Raw genomic sequence first — 17,421 nt, forward strand, 5'->3', positions numbered from 1 at the left:
TTAAAGAATTAGTAATAAAAATGTACTAAATTGATGTTTACATAGATATAGCTAGGGATACAGACAGAGCTAGAGACAGAAACAGATGATTAAAACTTAACAGTAACTGCAGCACGTAGAAATGTGGTGCCCACAATGGTAATTACTAGCCATGTGGCAGCTATCAAGCACTTGAAAGGCAGCTAGTCTGAATTGAGAAGTAATGGTAATGTAAAATACTCATAAGATTTCAAAGGCTTAATATGATAAAAAGAATGTAAAATATTTGTTGTTTTAAGCTGCAAAACTCTAAGATAATTTGTTATCTAGCAATAGAAAACTAATACAGTAAAAAAAGAGGAAAATGAGATATTTCAAGATACTCATAAATTGGTTTTTTAGTATTCGCTTAATATTTATATTAGTTTTGATTACCTTGGCCAATACTTAATTTTTAACAGACATTACTCATATAAAACAATTATTTTTAGATATGTACAATGTAAACCAAAGATACGTTTTAGTTCTAGAGATGGATGGGTATTGATTGCACGACAATGTGAATGTATTGAATGCCACAGAACTGCACATTTTTTTAAAAAGGTTAAAATGGTCAATTTAATATAACAAATTTTATTACAATAAAAAAAGAGATGTTTTAAATAGTTAAAAATTTTCAAAGAAAAGAATACTATGTGGCTGCATAATATGAATGAATAGGCATTAGTGCAAGAAAAGTTTTTTTTTATTCTTACTGTTCCAGAAAGCCTTTATGGCTTAAAAGATGGCTGTAGAATTAATAACTAAATTATGAACTATTTGGTGGCTGTATAAGTTGTTCTTTTACAAAAACCTTTGAAATAACAGCTTGCCTGTCTGTCTCAAAGTCCAACACTTTCATCCAAAAGAAAGTCTTTAACATCTGAAAGACAAGTGTGGTTATGTATGAGAATAGGTATCGTGTGTAATAATGTAAAACTCTAGGAGAAAAATCCCTTACAAAGAGTAGTCCATTCACTTTCTTTAACGTAAAATGAATATTTTAAAATATGATGCTAGAAACATGCTATATATGAGGTGAATATTAATGAAAACTTCAGATATGTGAATTACTGATAAGGGCAAAATATCTGCAGTTTGAATATATAAAAAATCTGTAGGTGAGGTCAATGTACAGCTATGTGCTAGTGTTCTCCACTTTATCTAGCCAAGCCAGTGTTCCCCAAGCTTTGCTGACCACCAGAATCAGAACTGAACATCTTGACAAATGCCTAAGCTGTACCCCATAAAGTCCAAAGGTCTCACCATAGCTCAGGCTTTGAGTGTGTGTGTGTGTGTGTGTGTGTGTGTGTGTGTGAGAGAGAGAGAGAGAGAGAGAAACAGAGAGATCCGGGTTGGTGGGACGGTTCTTTGTCTATTTGTTTTTAAAAGTCCCCAGGTAATTTTAAACTAGGAAGCCAATGGCTTTTTTTCTGTCGGCTGGAAATCCCAAGCAAATACCTGGGATTTGTGTATTCTTCATTCCTATGGTAATTTCTGAACTTTCTTTTTTGTTTTTTTTTTTTTTGAGATGGAGTCTCGCCTTATCTCCAGGCTGAAGTGCAGTGGCCCGATCTCAGCTCATCGCAACCTCCACCTCCCAGGTTCAAGCAATTCTCCTGCCTCAGCCTCCTGAGTAGCTGAGACTACAGGCATGCACCACCACACCCAGCTAATTTTTGTATTTTTAGTAGAGACAGGGTTTCACCACGTTGGCCAGGATGATCTCAATCTCCTGACCTTGTGATCCGCCCGCCTCGGCCTCCCAAAGTGCTGGGATTACAGGCGTGAGCCACTGTGCCTGGCCAATTTATGAACTTTCTTACTTTCTTCTTGGAAGCATTTGAGAAAGCTGACAATTGGTCCTTGAAACACTCAACCCACTTGGCTTCCAAGACACCACACTCTCTGTTTTTCTCCTACAGTTCTGGCTGTGCCTTCTCAGGCACCTCTAAACTTTGGGGTGCCCCAGACTTCAACTCTTGAATAAAGACCAAGTGGGCCAAATTAATGTACAGCCCATTTGACTTCACCTCACAGCCTCTTCTTCAATACAGATTCTTTTGTTTTATATTTTTAAATGAAAGTTATACATGTCCATAATTTAAAGAGTTACATAATTCTAAAAGGCTTGTTAAGAAACATGGCAGCCTCTACAACTTCGCCATTTCCAATAATGCAACTACATTTCATTCTTTTCAACCAATTCTTTTGTATTTCCCTCAATAGTTCTGAAGAACATTCCTATATAGATATGCCTTGGTGTTTGTTTGTTTGTTTGTTTTACTTTTAAACACTTATTTCCCACTGTAGGAGATGATTTTACTTTTTATTTTTATTTTTTGAGACAGGGTCTCACTCTATCACCTAGGCTGGAGTGCAGTGGCACAATCACGCCTTACTGAAGCCTCAACCTCCCAGGTTTAAGTGATCCTCCCACCTCAGCCTCCCAAGTAGCGGGAACCAGATGCCCAGCTAATTAAAAAAAAAATTTTTTTTTTGATGGGGCGTGGTGGCTCACACCTGTAATCCCAGCACTTTGGGAGGCCGAGGTGGGCAGATCACCTGAGGTTAGGAGTTCAAGACCAGCCTGACCAACATCGTCTCTACTAAAAATACAAAATTAGCTGGGTGTGGTGGTGCATGCCCGTAATCCCAGTTACTAAGGAGGCTGAGGCAGGAGAATCGCTTGAACCCAGGAGGCGGAGGTTGTAGTGAGCCGAGATCATGCCATTGTGCTCCAGCCTGGGCAACAAGAGTGAAACTCCATCTCAAAAACAAACAAACAAAAAATTTTGTAGAGATAGGGTCTCCCTGTCTTGCCCAGGCTGGTCCCAAACTCCTGGGCTCAAAGCGTTCCCCCTACTTCGGCCTCCCAAAGTGCTGGGGTTACAGGTGTGAATCAAAGTGCCAGGCCTGATTTTACATTTTAAAAAATACGTCTAGACACAGACACACAAACACTCCTCCCAGTGTCTCATCCTCCCACTATGCTGTAAGTTTGGTTAGATCAATATTCAGTGTTTCTATTTTATGGCCATGTAGAATGGAAACACTGTTGGCAGCTAAATCATACATTACTTATTTTCCTTTCCTGACAATTTATTTCTCTAGAACTTATATAATTGCCTTTTTAAAAGGCTGCCTACATTTCTAATACCTAATGCTAATTTATTCCCAACTTTTCCTACAGTTGAGTCAATCTCCTCTCAGTGCTTTCACATCCATCAGGTGTTCTACCATTCTGAACTTTATGAAGCTGTCTCTCCTGGTGCTTTCTGACCTGCTCCATTGGGATTGACTGATAGGTCAGCTGCACAGAGGTCATTTCAATGTCTTCCTGTAACATGGTTCTAGAGATACTTTTCATTTTTCTCTTATGAATCACCTGTTTCTCAGATCCCATGTCATCTTCTTGGGTTCACTCCCTCATTTGGCAAGAATGCCCTGAAATTTCACTATCGTGTGTCTTAATATGGGTCTTAGATGTATTTCACTGGGTACTCAGAGGGCCCTTTTAATTTGGAAATTTACATCTGGGAATTTTTCTTGAATTATTTCTTTGATGATTCTTTCCCTCCACTTTCTCTGCTCTCCTTTTCTGTAATTCCTAAATTACTCCTTTGATTTCTCATTTATAAAACATTTTTCTAGGCTGGGTGTGGTGGCTCATGCCTGTCATCCCAGCACTTCGGGAGACTGGGGCAGGAGGATTGCTTGAGCCCAGGAGTTTGAGACCAGCCTGGGCAAGATGGTGGGACCCCCATCTCTACAAAGAATTTTTAAAAATTAGCTGAGCCTAGTGGCAAATGGCTGTGCTCCCAGCTACTCAGGAGGCTGAAGTGGGAGGATTGCTTGAGGTCAAGAGGTTGAGGCTGCAGTGAGCTGTGTTTATGCCACTGCACTCCAGCCTGGGCAGCAGAGCAAGATCCTGTCAAAAAAAATTTTTTTTCTCTTTATTTTTTAATTTTTTTTGTTCTGCTTTTAGGAAGACTTCCTGCGCTTTTTCTTCTTCTAAACATTCTTTGGAAATTTTCATTTTTACTATTATATTTTTAATTTTCATGAACTATTTTCTATTCCCTAAATCTTCTCTTATTTTTAATTATAAGATAATAATATTCTTATATACATATAATCTTATATTTAATTATAAGAAAAGCACAATTTTTCCTCATCTTTCTTAAGATATCAATTTTGTGTTTTCTTCACATTATCTTTTCCATGCATAAATCTCTCTTTCATATAGATTATTTTCTTCTTGCGGTTTCTTTATTTTGGCCTTTGTCTTTCACATTGGAGGGTTTGCTCAAAATGTGGTGATTTTCGGCTGTCATCTCGTAGTTAAGGGTAGGGGACAAAAAGTTGATCAGAAGTTCTGCATGCTATATGGGCTTCACTGTTAGGTGACTTGGCTGAGCATTTCACTAGGGGAACTGTCAACATCAATAGTTCTTGTTCTTTCTTTTTGGGCAGGTTACAATCTCATAAGGTTCTACCAGCATTCCAGGAAAATAGATCAACAAGAAGCATGGGGTGGTATCAATATTCATAGTATATCAATTTTTATTTATTCCTCCTATCTTCGCTTTGGTGTCCTGAACTTAATCCATATCTAGGGTTCCTCAGTCAAGAAATCCTCAATGTAAATGCTAGAGAATAAATCTCCAGCCTTCTGCTGGTGTGTGTAGTAAACGGGCAATCACCACTAACATGGGGTACAAAGAGTCTAGAGATCTAACTGCTTCTTAAACAGATTTTTGGTCAATCTTTCTGGTCTTAGCCACCTTCACCTTGACTTGCAGAAGTATCTGGGTCTACCAATTCCTGAATCTGTGTGTGGTAGAGGGAGTCTACCTTTGAACTAGTTGCTCTTGGCTTTCCCACAGCCAGTGTGGGATTCAGTTCTCTCAAGGCTGCCATGACAGTCCCCACTCTTCCAACCACTTTCCACCCTCCACAATTTGCTGTGGTTTCCCACCTCGTCTCATTCTCTTTGTCCTTGTGGATTTATGTCTTCCAAATATATCCCTTTATTTCCATTTTAATGTGGTTTTAGAAGAGGTGGAAGTCTATGTATGTGGACGATGTGCTATTTTTGATGCAAAGCCTCAATCCAGGTTTTACCATTAATAAAACTAATATTTAATGTTTATCCATCAGATTGATTCTGTGATTTGGGGTTGTTAATTTACTTTTCTGAGCCTTTTTAAAAATTCTACCTTTCTTGTTCATTACAATCTCTTGTATCTGTGTATTAGATATACCATTAATGTTATATAAAATTAACCATTCAATGTTTTAGCAAATTCTTGTGAAAAACATTTTAAAGGGTATTTTTATGGTTGAACATGGAATTTTTTTCTCCATTACTAAAACTAAAAACTAATACACACTGCTATGGACTGAATGCTTGTGTCCTCCCAAATTCATATGTTGAAATCCTAACCACCAAGATGATGATATTAGAAGTGGGGCCTTCGGGAGGTGATTGGATCATGGGAGTAGAGCCTGCATGGATGGAATTAGTGCCCTTATATATGACGTCAAAGAGAGTCCCCTCACTCCTCCACCATTTGAGGACACAGCGAGAAGGTAGCCCTCAGCAGACAGTGAATCAGCTGGCACTTTGATTTTGGACTTCCCAGCCTCCAGAACTGTGAGAAATAAATTTTTTATTGTTAGTAAGCTACTCCAATTTATGATATTTTGTTATAGTTGCCCGAATGGACTAAGACACATACATTAAAATGTTAACTGAGCATTAAGACACAAAGATATGGAACAGGATATTTGACATACAGGAATGACTAAACTTATTGAAAACCTTTAATTATTTAGATGTCGAACTATATAATCACCTAAACCTTTAATTTCAAAATGAGCCTGTCTACAGCAAATTATATTTGTCAAACTACATTTTAATAAGATCTTATCAAGTCAAATGATGACACTATTTTTTAGAATGTGATAATGACAGGTACTCAAGAATTTTCTGCTTTCTGCAGGTCTTTATCTTTGTGCTAGTCAGAGAACATTTTGTAAAGCAAAATATGAAAACTGTAATGGTAAAAACTTTAAACTTATTTTCTGTACATCATGTCTGAAGTTTGTTGAAAAACAATTGGTTTTCTTAACATTAAGAGGGGGCTAAGAACCCTGATTATCCCTTACAAAGGACAACAGGTGGATGTACAATCCTCTTACAGGAAGGATGCCTGAGTCATCTGAAACCATCATATCCCCCCCCCACACACACACACACAGAGAGAGAGAGAGAAAGAGAGAGACATATTGAGTACTTAAATCATTGAAATAAAATGGGATTAGAAAGAAGTTGAATACCAGTTAGTATGGGAAAGTCTACAGGTTTAAAATTCTTTTTTCTTGACTTAAACACTGTATTTGTACATTATCACACTGCTGTAAAGAAATACCTGAGACCGAGTAATTAATTTATGAAGAAAAGAGGTTTAATTGGCTCACAGTTCCACAGGCTCTACAGGAAGCATGTCTGGGGAGGCCACAGGAAACTTACAACCATGGCAGAAGGTAAAGAGGGAGGTGAAGAGGAAGGCGGCATGTGTTCATGTGACCACAGCAGGAAGAAGAGAGGAGAGGTGCTACACACTTTTAAACAATCAGATCTTGTGATAACTCACTCACTATAATGAGAATAGGACCAAAGGGAAATCCACCCCATGATCCAATCACCTCCAACCAGGCTTCAACTCCAACATAGGGGATTACAATATGACATGAGATTTGGGCAGGGACACAGACGCAAACCATATCAAACACAATCTTCCTTTAAGAATTTAAGGCTGTATGATCCACCTTAAATTATGACTTGTGGGTTATCTTTGACACATAAGTTTATTTGAGGCCAGTATTTCTTTTAAGAGTACACCTAGGTCTCCTATGTAATATCGTTCACTTTAGGAAATACAGACCATATTCCCTATGAATGCAGGTGCAATTAGAAACGACAGAGGTGAGAAGGTGGTAGATCAAGGTAATTTTGATGAAAAAGAACAACACAATGGATCAGGCAGCTTCATCTGGAGCACAGCAGTTTACACAGTGGCTGCCCAAACAGGCTAAATATTCAGTTTTCAAAACAGTGATGTTTCAGAAACATCAGGAATTATGTGGTGCTCAGGAAACAAAACAAAACAAAACAAAAATCCAACTTTCCCTTCCTGCGAAGTCTCTTAAATTTAACTCTTTGTAGAGGTGCTTCTTTAAAAAAAAAAAAAAAAAAAAAAAAGGGTCAGGCTCCGTCCCAAGCTGGAATGAGTATACTAGCACTTTAGAGGGTGCTGAAGTTTTCAAACACAAATCTCTTACACAGCTTTATCCTCACACATTCTGAGGATGTGGTCAGGGCATCTCTCTGACCAAGGCAGAAACTAAAGCACACGGCAATTCAGTGACAGTGCTTCTCTATGTTCACCAGCAACTTCATACCTGGTCAATCACCCAAATGCCCCAGGCAAAAGGACACAATGATGCTTAACTGAACACCAACCCCCTAATGAGAATGAATGACTCCTGCCCTGAGATCTAGGGACAGGTGGTGAGGTGTGCTGGACAACTGGGCACTGGCAGGAGGAAAAAGAGCAGAGGAAGTTGGAGCCAAGGATCACAGACCAGCTCTGGTGTCGAACTTTTAGTATTAGAAGGCCTAGTGGTAGTTTAAGTGCAAAGAATTATTAAAATTACTAATGAGAGAAAAATCAGACAATTTCATGAATTTAATGAAAATAGGCATAAATAGGCCGGGCGCGGTGGCTCATGCCTGTAATCCCAGCGCTTTGGGAGGCCAAGGCGGGCGGATCACCTGAGGTCAGGAATTCGAGACCAGCCTGGCCAACATGGTGAAACCCTGTCTCTACTAAAAATACAAAAATTAGCCGGGCATGGTGGCGTGTGCCTGTAATCTCAGCTACCATGGAGGCTGAGGCAGGAGAATCGCTGGAACCCGGGAGTCAGAGGCTGCAGTGAGCCAAAATCACACCACTGCACTCCAGCCTGGGTGACAGAGCAAGACTCCATCTCAAAAAAAAAAAAAAAAAAGGGAAAAGAAAAAGAAAATAGGCATAAATAATAGATATTTTAAATTTTTACTGAGAAAGATCATTAAACTCCAGATGGTCTGCCAAAAAAGATTTGTTGTTGGTGTACTTTGAGTTTATGGCCAGTAATGAGTACACTGATAAAGTCTACTGGCACATTACTTACTCATTTTCTCATCAGCCTTGAAATTGGGACACTGAGATAATGGTGACGAGACACTTTTCTTCAATAAATTCAGAAAGGTTCATTTGTTTTAGAGAAAAGGTTTGGTAGGTTTCATACCCGTGTCTTATATTATTATCATTTTCTATGTTTATTTTTTCTTTATGAGCATAAGGGACCCAGTGATTCATTCTTCAACAAATACCTCTGAACATCTATTACAAACCAAGCACTGTTCTAGGTGCTGAAGGCTGAGTTGGGAAAAAACAACAGAAAAGACAGTCAATATTTTTTAAATCAAATTTTTAACAGCATGGGATGGAGTGATAAACACTTTGAAGAAAAACAAAGTATGAGAAGAGAGTGGGGAAGATCCCATTTTAGGTACAGTCAACAAGAGAGTCAATGGTATACAGGCGACAGTTCATCCTTATTCATGAGAGCACACTCTTCAATTTTTAGGAACTGTGAGAGCAGGATGTTAAACACAGATATTAATAGGGCTTGGATCTTTGTCCCCGCCCAAATCTCATGTCAAATTGTAATCCCCAATGTTAAAGGTGAGGCCTGGTGGGAGGTGATTGGATCATGGTGAGGGGGGTGGATTTCCCCCTTGGTACTGTCCTCACAACAGTGAGTGTGTTCTCAGGAGATCTGGCTGTTTAAAAGTGTGTGGCACTTCCCCACTCTCTCTTCCTCCTGCTCAGGCCTTGTGAAGTGCCGGCTCCCTCTTCACCTTCCATCATTGTAAGTTTCCTGAGGCCTCCCCAGAAGCCGAGCAGGTGCTAGCATCATGCTTCCTTTACAGCCTGCGGGACGTGAGCCACTTTTCATCATAAATTACCCAGTCTCAGGTATTTCTTTACAGCAGTGTGAGAACAATCTAATACTGCCATTATTGAAAATTAAATTATATAAACTTCAAAGTCAACATATTATATTAAAAACAAAGGTAATAAATACTCAAACTCAGCATCTTCTATGTAGATTACTGACTATTACCATGATCTATGCCCTTTAAGTTATTTACATCTATGATACCTGTGTACTGGAAATATTATATAATGGTGTGCTGCTCCAATCTCTTCCCAACTCTGTGTTCAGTGATATCACATTGTAGCTTTAAATCGGCTATGATGGATGTATTTACACCATGGAAATTGGCAAATACTATAAGTCAGGGCTTTTTATCCCAGGGAGCCAGTTGTTAAACATTTACCAGCATTTTATGGAAGAGAGATCTTTCTGACGAGCTAGTATTTGAGCAGAAGCCTGAATTAAATGTGGGAATATCTGGGGGAGGGCAATGCAGATATAGGCCTTAGACCAGCACTTGCTTGACATGTTCGAGGATCAGCCCAGAGAACAGCATGGCTCTACGTAGGTGAAGACAAATAAGATACCATTTCTGTCCTCCAGGAAGTCAGTCCAGTGAGGGAGAGACCATAAACAGAAAATGATAATGAAATGAGCTTACAGAAAAGACAGAAGGGAGTGGAACACGCTAAAGCACACCAGAGATTGGCCAGGTGCGGTGGTTCACACCTGTGATCCCAGCACTTTGGGAGGCCGAAGTGGGCGAATCACTTGAGGTCAGGAGTTTGAGATCAGCCTGGCCAACATGGTGAAACATCATCTCTACTAAAAAAAATAAACAAAAAAATTAGCCAGGCATGGTGGTGTGTGCCTGTAATCCCAGCTACTCGGGAAGCTGAGGCAGGGGAATCGCTTGAACCCGGAAGGCGGAGGTTGCAGTGAGCTAACATCACTGCACTCCAGCTCGGGTGGCAGAGCAAGACTCTGTATCAAAAAAAAAAAAAAAAAAAAAAAAAACACCAGAGATGCAATCAGCAAAATCCAGGCTGGGAAACCCTATAGGACAGACAATCTAGTTTCTTCAACAAATCAACTGCAAGGAAATTGAGGCAGAATCTGTAAAATAAAAGAGACCTCAAAGACATATGAAGCCATGGGGAGATTATTTGGCGCCTGATTCAAGCAAACTGCAAAAAAATTATAAAATTAAGATTTAGGCCCTCTCCCTCTCCCTCTCCCTCTCCCCACGGTCTCCCTCTCCCCACGGTCTCCCTCTCCCTCTCTTTCCACGATCTCCCTCTGATGCCGAGCCGAAGCTGGACTGTACTGTTGCCATCTCCGCTCACTGCAACCTCCCTGCCTGATTCTCCTGCCTCAGCCTGCCGAGTGCCTGCGATTGCAGGCGCGCGCCGCCACGCCTGACTGGTTTTCATATTTTTTTGGTGGAGACGGGGTTTCGCTGTGTTGGCCGGGCTGGTCTCCAGCTCCTAACCGTGAGTGATCTGCCAGCCTCGGCCTCCCGAGGTGCCAGGATTGCAGACGGAGTCTCGTTCACTCAGTGCTCAATGTTGCCCAGGCTGGAGTGCAGTGGCGTGATCTCGGCTCGCTACAACCTCCACCTCCCAGCTGCCTGCCTTGGCCTCCCAAAGTGCCGAGATTGCAGCCTCTGCCCGGCCACCACCCTGTCTGGGAAGTGAGGAGCGCCTCTTCCCGGCCGCCATCCCATCTAGGAAGTGAGGAGCGTCTCTGCCCGGCTGCCCATCATCTGGGATGTGGGGAGCGCCTCTGCCCCGCCGCCCCGTCTGGGATGTGAGGAGCGCCTCTGCCCGGCTGCGACCCCGTCTGGGAGGTGAGGAGCGTCTCCGCCTGGCTGCCCCGTCTGAGAAGTGAGGAGCCCCTCCACCCGGCAGCCGCCCCATCTGAGAAGTGAGGATCCCCTCTGCCCGGCAGCCGCCCCCGTCCAGGAAGTGAGGAGCGTCTCCGCCCAGCAGCCGCCCCGTCCGGGAGGTGGGGGGCAGCCCCCGCCCGGCCAGCCGCCCCGTCCGGGAGGGAGGGAGGTGGGGGGCAGCCCCCGCCCGGCTGCCACCCCGTCCGGGAGGTGGGGGGCACCTCTGCCCAGCCGCCCCTTCTGGGAAGTGAGGAGCCCCTCTGCCCGGCCACCACCCCATCTGGGAGGTGTACCCAACAGCTCATTGAGAATGGGCCATGATGACGGTTTTGTCGAATAGAAAAGGGGGAAATGTGGGGAAAAGATAGAGAAATCAGATTGTTGCTGTGTCTGTGTAGAAAGAAGTAGACATAGGAGACTCCATTTTGTTCTGTACTAAGAAAAATTCTTCTGCCTTGGGATGCTGTTGATCTATGACCTTACCCCCAACCCGGTGCTCTCTGAAACATGTGCTGCGTCCACTCAGGGTTAAATGGATTAAGGGCGGTGCAACATGTGCTTTGTTAAACAGATGCTTGAAGGCAGCATGCTCGTTAAGAGTCATCACCACTCCCTAATCTCAAGTACCCAGGGACACAAACACTGCGGAAGGCCGCAGGGTCCTCTGCCTAGGAAAACCAGAGACCTTTGTTCACTTGTTTATCTGCTGACCTTCCCTCCACTATTGTCCTATGACCCTGCCAAATCCCCCTCTGCGAGAAACACCCAAGAATGATCAATGAAAAAAAAAAAAAGATTTCACCTTTCTGCCAGAACCGCCATCTTCCAGTAATTCACCAAAATGACGAACACAAAGGGAAAGAGGAGAGGCACCCGATATATGTTCTCCAGGCCTTTTAGAAAACATGGAGTTGTTCCTTTGGCCACGTATATGCGAATCTATAAGAAAGGTGATATTGTAGACATCAAGGGAATGGGTACTGTTCAAAAAGGAATGCCCCACAAGTGTTACCATGGCAAAACTGGAGGAGTCTACAGTGTTACCCAGCATGCTGTTGGCATTGTTGTAAACAAACAAGGACAAGATTCTTGCCAAGAGAATTAACGTGCGTATTGAGCACATTAAGCACTCTAAGAGCCGAGATAGCTTCCTGAAACGCATGAAGGAAAATGATCAGAAAAAGAAAGAAGCCAAAGAGAAAGGTACCTGGGTTCAACTAAAGCACCAGCCTGCTCCACCCAGAGAAGCACACTTTGTGAGAACCAATGGGAAGGAGCCTGAGCTGCTGGAACCTACTCCCTATGAATTCATGCCATAATAGGTGTTTAAAAATAATAATAATAAAGGACCTCTGGGCTGTAAAAAAAAAAAAAAAAGATGTAAGTTAAAAGTATAATTAATATAAATTATAGATATGTGGAAATTTAAACATTAAAGGGACATTTGATGGTATTTAAAAATTACTACTTTAATTTGTAAAATTTTAGGTGAGATAATGGTTTTGTGGTTATTTTCAAATGTTTTTATGTTTCAGAGATACATGCCAAAATATGTATAAGTGAAATGATATGATATCTGGTATCTTCCTCCAACTAACACAGGAAGGGGAAGTGGCTGGATGAAACAAGACTGGCCATGAATTGATCATTGTTGAGCTGCGTGGTGGTTACATAAGGATCAATTTTGTAAATAATTAAAACTCCATAATAAAAAGTTTTGTAAGAACTTTTTCTGGACTGGATACAAAAGGACTGACAGAATTGCTGACAAGGTATTTGAGGGCATTGGGAAGACTTCCAAGGAAATTGGGACACTCATGTGAAAGCGTTCCTAGGCAGCAAGAGAGCATGAACAAACAAATTAAGTTATTTTAAGCATCACCTAACATCATCGATATCAAACATGGTTAGTATTTGTTTTTCATCAAGAGCAGGCTATTATCACATGGAAACAGGTTGCCAGAGTTCATGGAACTTCCTTTGAAATGGATATGTGTAGAAATGGGCTGAGTGAAACAGGAGAGGGACTGAACTTTTGACTGGGATATCAGGAGATCCAGAGTGACAATCCTGGCTCTGTCATTAACCAGTCGTATGTCTTGGAGAAAGGCTCTTAAATTTCGGGTGTCTCCATTTCCTTGTTTACAAAACAAGAAGGCCTGACTTATTCCCTGAGAACCCTTCTTCAATCTACTATTCTATGTGGGTTTCCACAGACATAAAATGATAATGGTGGGGTCATATGTAAGAAATTATCAACCTCAGGTCTCTGCAGCATCACTGTCAGAACCTCCAATGTCAGCATCTTTGCTACAGGCAACCCCAGAAAAGTCCCTGACACAACTGTCTGCTTCACATGAGAAGCAGATGGAAGGAATAGAGTGTGACTGCGTGCATTGTTTTTCAACGCAGTAATTAAAATCTTGGTGCCCTTCTCAGTAAGATAAGAGAATTTATTTACATTTGGCAACTTACTAGTTAAAAGTTCCTCTCTACTTGGAAACTACACTTGCTTTATTTCCTTGTTTCCATAAAGGAATATTGAAAAATCTGCTTCTTGGTGTCTCAAATGAAGTTAAAATATTTCTGATTGGATATCATCTTGGGCCCACAATTTCTAATAAAATAAAAGGTGCCTGGCCGGGTGTGGTGGCTCACGCCTGTAATACCAGCAGTTTGGAAGGCCGAGGTGGGTAGATCACGAGGTCACGAGTTCAAGACCAGCCTGGCCAACATAGTGAAACCCCGTCTCTACTAAAAATACAAAAATTAGCCGGGTGTGGTGGCACACACCTGTAGTCCCAGCTACTCAGGAGGCTGAGGTAGGAGAATCACTTGAACCCAGGAGGCAGAGGTCGCAGTGAGCCAAGATCACGCCATTGCATTCCAGCCTGGGTAACAGAATGAGACTCCATCTCAAAGAAAAAAAAAAGGTGCCAAAATAACCTCCTTAGACACCACTCCCCACATGTTTTGAACCATAGTAGAGACTCAGCTGCAACCATCCCTATCACGGAAGGACAGATATGAACTCTGAGGCCCAGAACTGCTGGATATTTAGAGACCCACCAGCTCCCGTCCTACCTTGGCAGAAGGCTGGAGGCTGCACAGACTCGTCTGGGAAAACTGGTATTTCAGAGGAAAACAAGGGTGAGATCTGCCTGGGTCTGTGATTCTCCATGTCCTGCAATTTTTTCCAGAGCATGACTGAGAAGAAGGTTTATCTGGTGCAGAGAAAAGAGACAGCCTGAGTGTGGTGGACCTGCAGACCACCTAACATTTGGGGAAACGGAGGCAGACTGTCCTTCTCTTCTTCTCTGTGCTCCAGCCTCTCAGGCTTTGCAGTCAGGGGAAGGACCACACTCTCACATTAACTACATCCTTCCCTCACATCTCTCTTAAGCTTCCAGTGCTCAGGCAAGCTTCCTGACTGAGGTGGCCTCTGTTAACCTGCAGCCTCATGACATCTCTCTGCTTTCCTTCCAGCATTTTATCAGTTTGTAATTATGTATTAACTGCCGTGATTACATGATTAGTATGCCTTTCCCATGACACTAAACAGATATTACAGATCCTGGATATATATTTTTTCTTTTTAAAATTGAAGAACACACTAGCCGGGCGCGGTGGCTCATCCCTGTAATCACAACACTTTGGGAGGCTGAAGTGGGCAGATCACTTGAGGTCAGGAGTTCATGACCAGCCTGGCCAACATGGCGAAATCCATTCTCTACTAAAAATACAAAAAAAAAAAAGGCTGGGCCTGGTGGCTCACACATATAATCCCAGCTACTCAGGAGGCTGAGGCAGGAGAATCACTTGAACCCAGGAGATGGAGGTTGCAGTGAGCTGAGATCCCACCATTGCACTCCAGCCTGGGTGACAGAGCAAGACTGTGTCTCAAATAAATAAATAAATAAATAAATAAATAAGCCGGGCATGGTGGCACGCCCCTGTAATCCCAGCTACTCAGGAGGCTGAGGCATGAGAATCTCTTGAACCCAGGAGGCAGAGGTTACAGTGAGCCGAGATCACACCACTGCACTCCAGCCTGGGTGACAGAGCGACACTGTGTCTCAAAAAATAATAATAAAATAAAGTTGAAGAACATACGGAAAATGCACAACTCATAAGATTGCAGCTTAGTGAATATTACAAAGTCAACACACCTGTTGACCATCGTTCAGGTCAAGAAACAGAACAGTCCCGGAACCCCAGAAGGCACTTTCCCTCCTTCCCAAAGCTACCACTCTGCTGACATCCATAGGTTAGTTTTGCCTCCTTTTTAGTTTTTAATCTTAAAACTTAAAAAAAAAGAGATAAAACTTACATACAGTGAACTTTACCCTTTATATCATACAGTTCTATAAGTTTTGATAAAAGTAAACCCCAAACTCAATCAAGATACGGAACAGTTCCACAACTCCCTCAAATTCCCTTGTGCCCTTGGTAGTCAACACCTTCCCCAACCCCCAGCTCTTGAAAATCACTGATTTGTTTTCTTTCCCTATAATTTTATATATTTCAGTGTTTTTTGTTTTTTGTTTTTTTTTTTTTCAGGGTCTCCCTCTGTCTCCCAGGCTGGAGAACAGTGGCACAATCAGGGCTCACTGCAGCCTCGACCTCCCAGGCTCAAGCGATCCTCCCTCCTCAGGACTCCCTCCAGCTCCCCCACCACGAAATAGCTGGGACTACAGATGAATGATGCAGTATTTTGGGGTGACGGGGTATGGGGGTGGGTGTTTGAACTCTGTCACTCAGTGTTTGTGAGATTCATTCATGATGTTGTGTATAACAGTAGTTCACCTGCATTGCTCTATCAATGTGCCATGATTTATTTATATGAATTGGTATGGATATACTACCAAGTATTTATCCATTGTATTGTCGATGGTCATCTGGGTTGTTTCCAGTTTGAGGCTTTTACAAATAATGCTGCTAGAAATATTCTTGCCCGTGCTTTTTTATGCTTATGGGTATGCATCTTCTTTATGGCTTGGTGATACCAGCGTCAGGAAGATGTGCTCCTATGTTAGTTTCCCTAAGTTTCACGCTACTATGGAAAGAGACCACCATTTCTGCTGTCCTTCCCAGCTTCTCCCCCACCTCCCCTTTTCCCTAGTTTATAAGACAGGAGAAAAGAGAGAAAGCAAAAAGTTGGAAAAAAACAGAAGTAAGATAAATAGCTAGACGACCTTGGCGCCACCACCTGGCCCTGGTGGTTAAAATAATAATAATAATATTAACCCCTGACCAAAACTACTGGCGTTATCCGTAAATTCCAGACATCGTATGAGAAAGCACTGTAAAACTTCTTGTTCTGTTAGCTGATGTATGTAGCCCCCAGTCACGTTCCTCACGCTTACTTGATCTATCATGACCCTTTCACGTAGACAGACCCCTTAGCGTTGTAAGCCCTTAAAATGGCTAGGAATTTCTTTTTCAGGGAGCTCGGCTCTTAAGACGCGAGTCTGCCGACGCTCCCGGCCGAATAAAAACCTCTTCCTTCTTTAATCCGGTGTCTGAGGAGTTTTGTCTGCGGCTCGTCCTGCTACACTACCTTTCGCACTTAGAGATACAATTGATCTGGAGTTCAGAGCTGTGTGTGATGGGAGGTAGGGGGCCAAGTTCCCTTTTTTCTTTTCCCTACGTGGATATCCCGTTGACCGAGCACCATTAACCAAAAATAGTTTCTTCCTGTGCTCTGCAGCCCCGCCTCTGAAATAAATTGTCCATACACGTGTATTTTTGTTTCTGGTCTCTATCTTATGTTCCACTGGTCTTCCTACTTTGCTTTTCTTTTTCAAGATTTTTTCTGGCTGTTCTTGACCCTCTGAGTTTCTACATAGTCTTCAGGCCCCTATCAGGGTGCACTTCCTGGTATCCCAGCATCTGACATGTGCCTGGCGCGCAGCAGGAACTCACGGCTGGCTGTAGCCTGGATGCATCAGAGACGATGGCAAAGCCTTCCCACACGTGCCAGGTTCCAGCAACCCACCCTAGCCCCGCAATTCCTCCTCGCTCACTCCCACCCCCCGCAGCGCACCCGCAAACGGCAAGGAGGCGTGCCCGCCGCGGCGCGCGTCACTTTCCCCCGGACCGACTGGCTCCGCCGCGGCTCTCCCCGCCCCCGCCTCCGCCTCCACCTCCACGTCTTGGGGCCGGGCCGGAAGGGAGACCTCACCGCCCGCTTCCCTCTGCCGCGGTAGCACAAGCTCAGCGATGGCGGCTCCAGAAGGCAGCGGTCTAGGCGAGGACGCCCGGCTGGACCAGGAGACGGCCCAGTGGCTGCGCTGGGACAAGGTGAGGGGCACCAGCAGGCGGGAAGCGCCTGGAGCGGGGCCGGGTGCTCTGCCCTCTCCAGGCGCAGGGCTGCTTGCTCTGCCTGAGCTGCCTTCCCGCCCAGTGCATCCCACTTCTCCCCCGGGAAGACCCAGGAGCGTGCGGCCGCTGCTAGG

At 43.1% G+C, this 17,421-nt stretch overlaps 1 protein-coding gene and 1 pseudogene across 1 annotated transcript in view; both read left to right on the top strand.

The window, feature by feature from the left end:
• Positions 1–9,124: 9,124 nt before the first annotated feature.
• LOC129397577 (large ribosomal subunit protein eL21-like) lies at positions 9,125–13,129 on the top strand (annotated as a pseudogene).
• A 2,264-nt stretch (positions 13,130–15,393) lies between these two features.
• PGM2 (phosphoglucomutase 2) overlaps positions 15,394–17,421 on the top strand; it is a 38,006-nt gene continuing 35,978 nt past the window's right edge. Inside the window, exon 1 of the mRNA XM_003832156.5 lies at positions 15,394–17,266. Within this exon, the coding sequence (XP_003832204.1) occupies positions 17,186–17,266 (81 nt within the window). The 5' untranslated portion in view covers positions 15,394–17,185. The remainder of the gene's footprint in view (positions 17,267–17,421) is intronic.

This window comes from Pan paniscus, chromosome 3 (genome assembly GCF_029289425.2).
Source record: "Pan paniscus chromosome 3, NHGRI_mPanPan1-v2.0_pri, whole genome shotgun sequence".
In the NCBI taxonomy this organism is placed as follows: domain Eukaryota; kingdom Metazoa; phylum Chordata; class Mammalia; order Primates; family Hominidae; genus Pan; species Pan paniscus.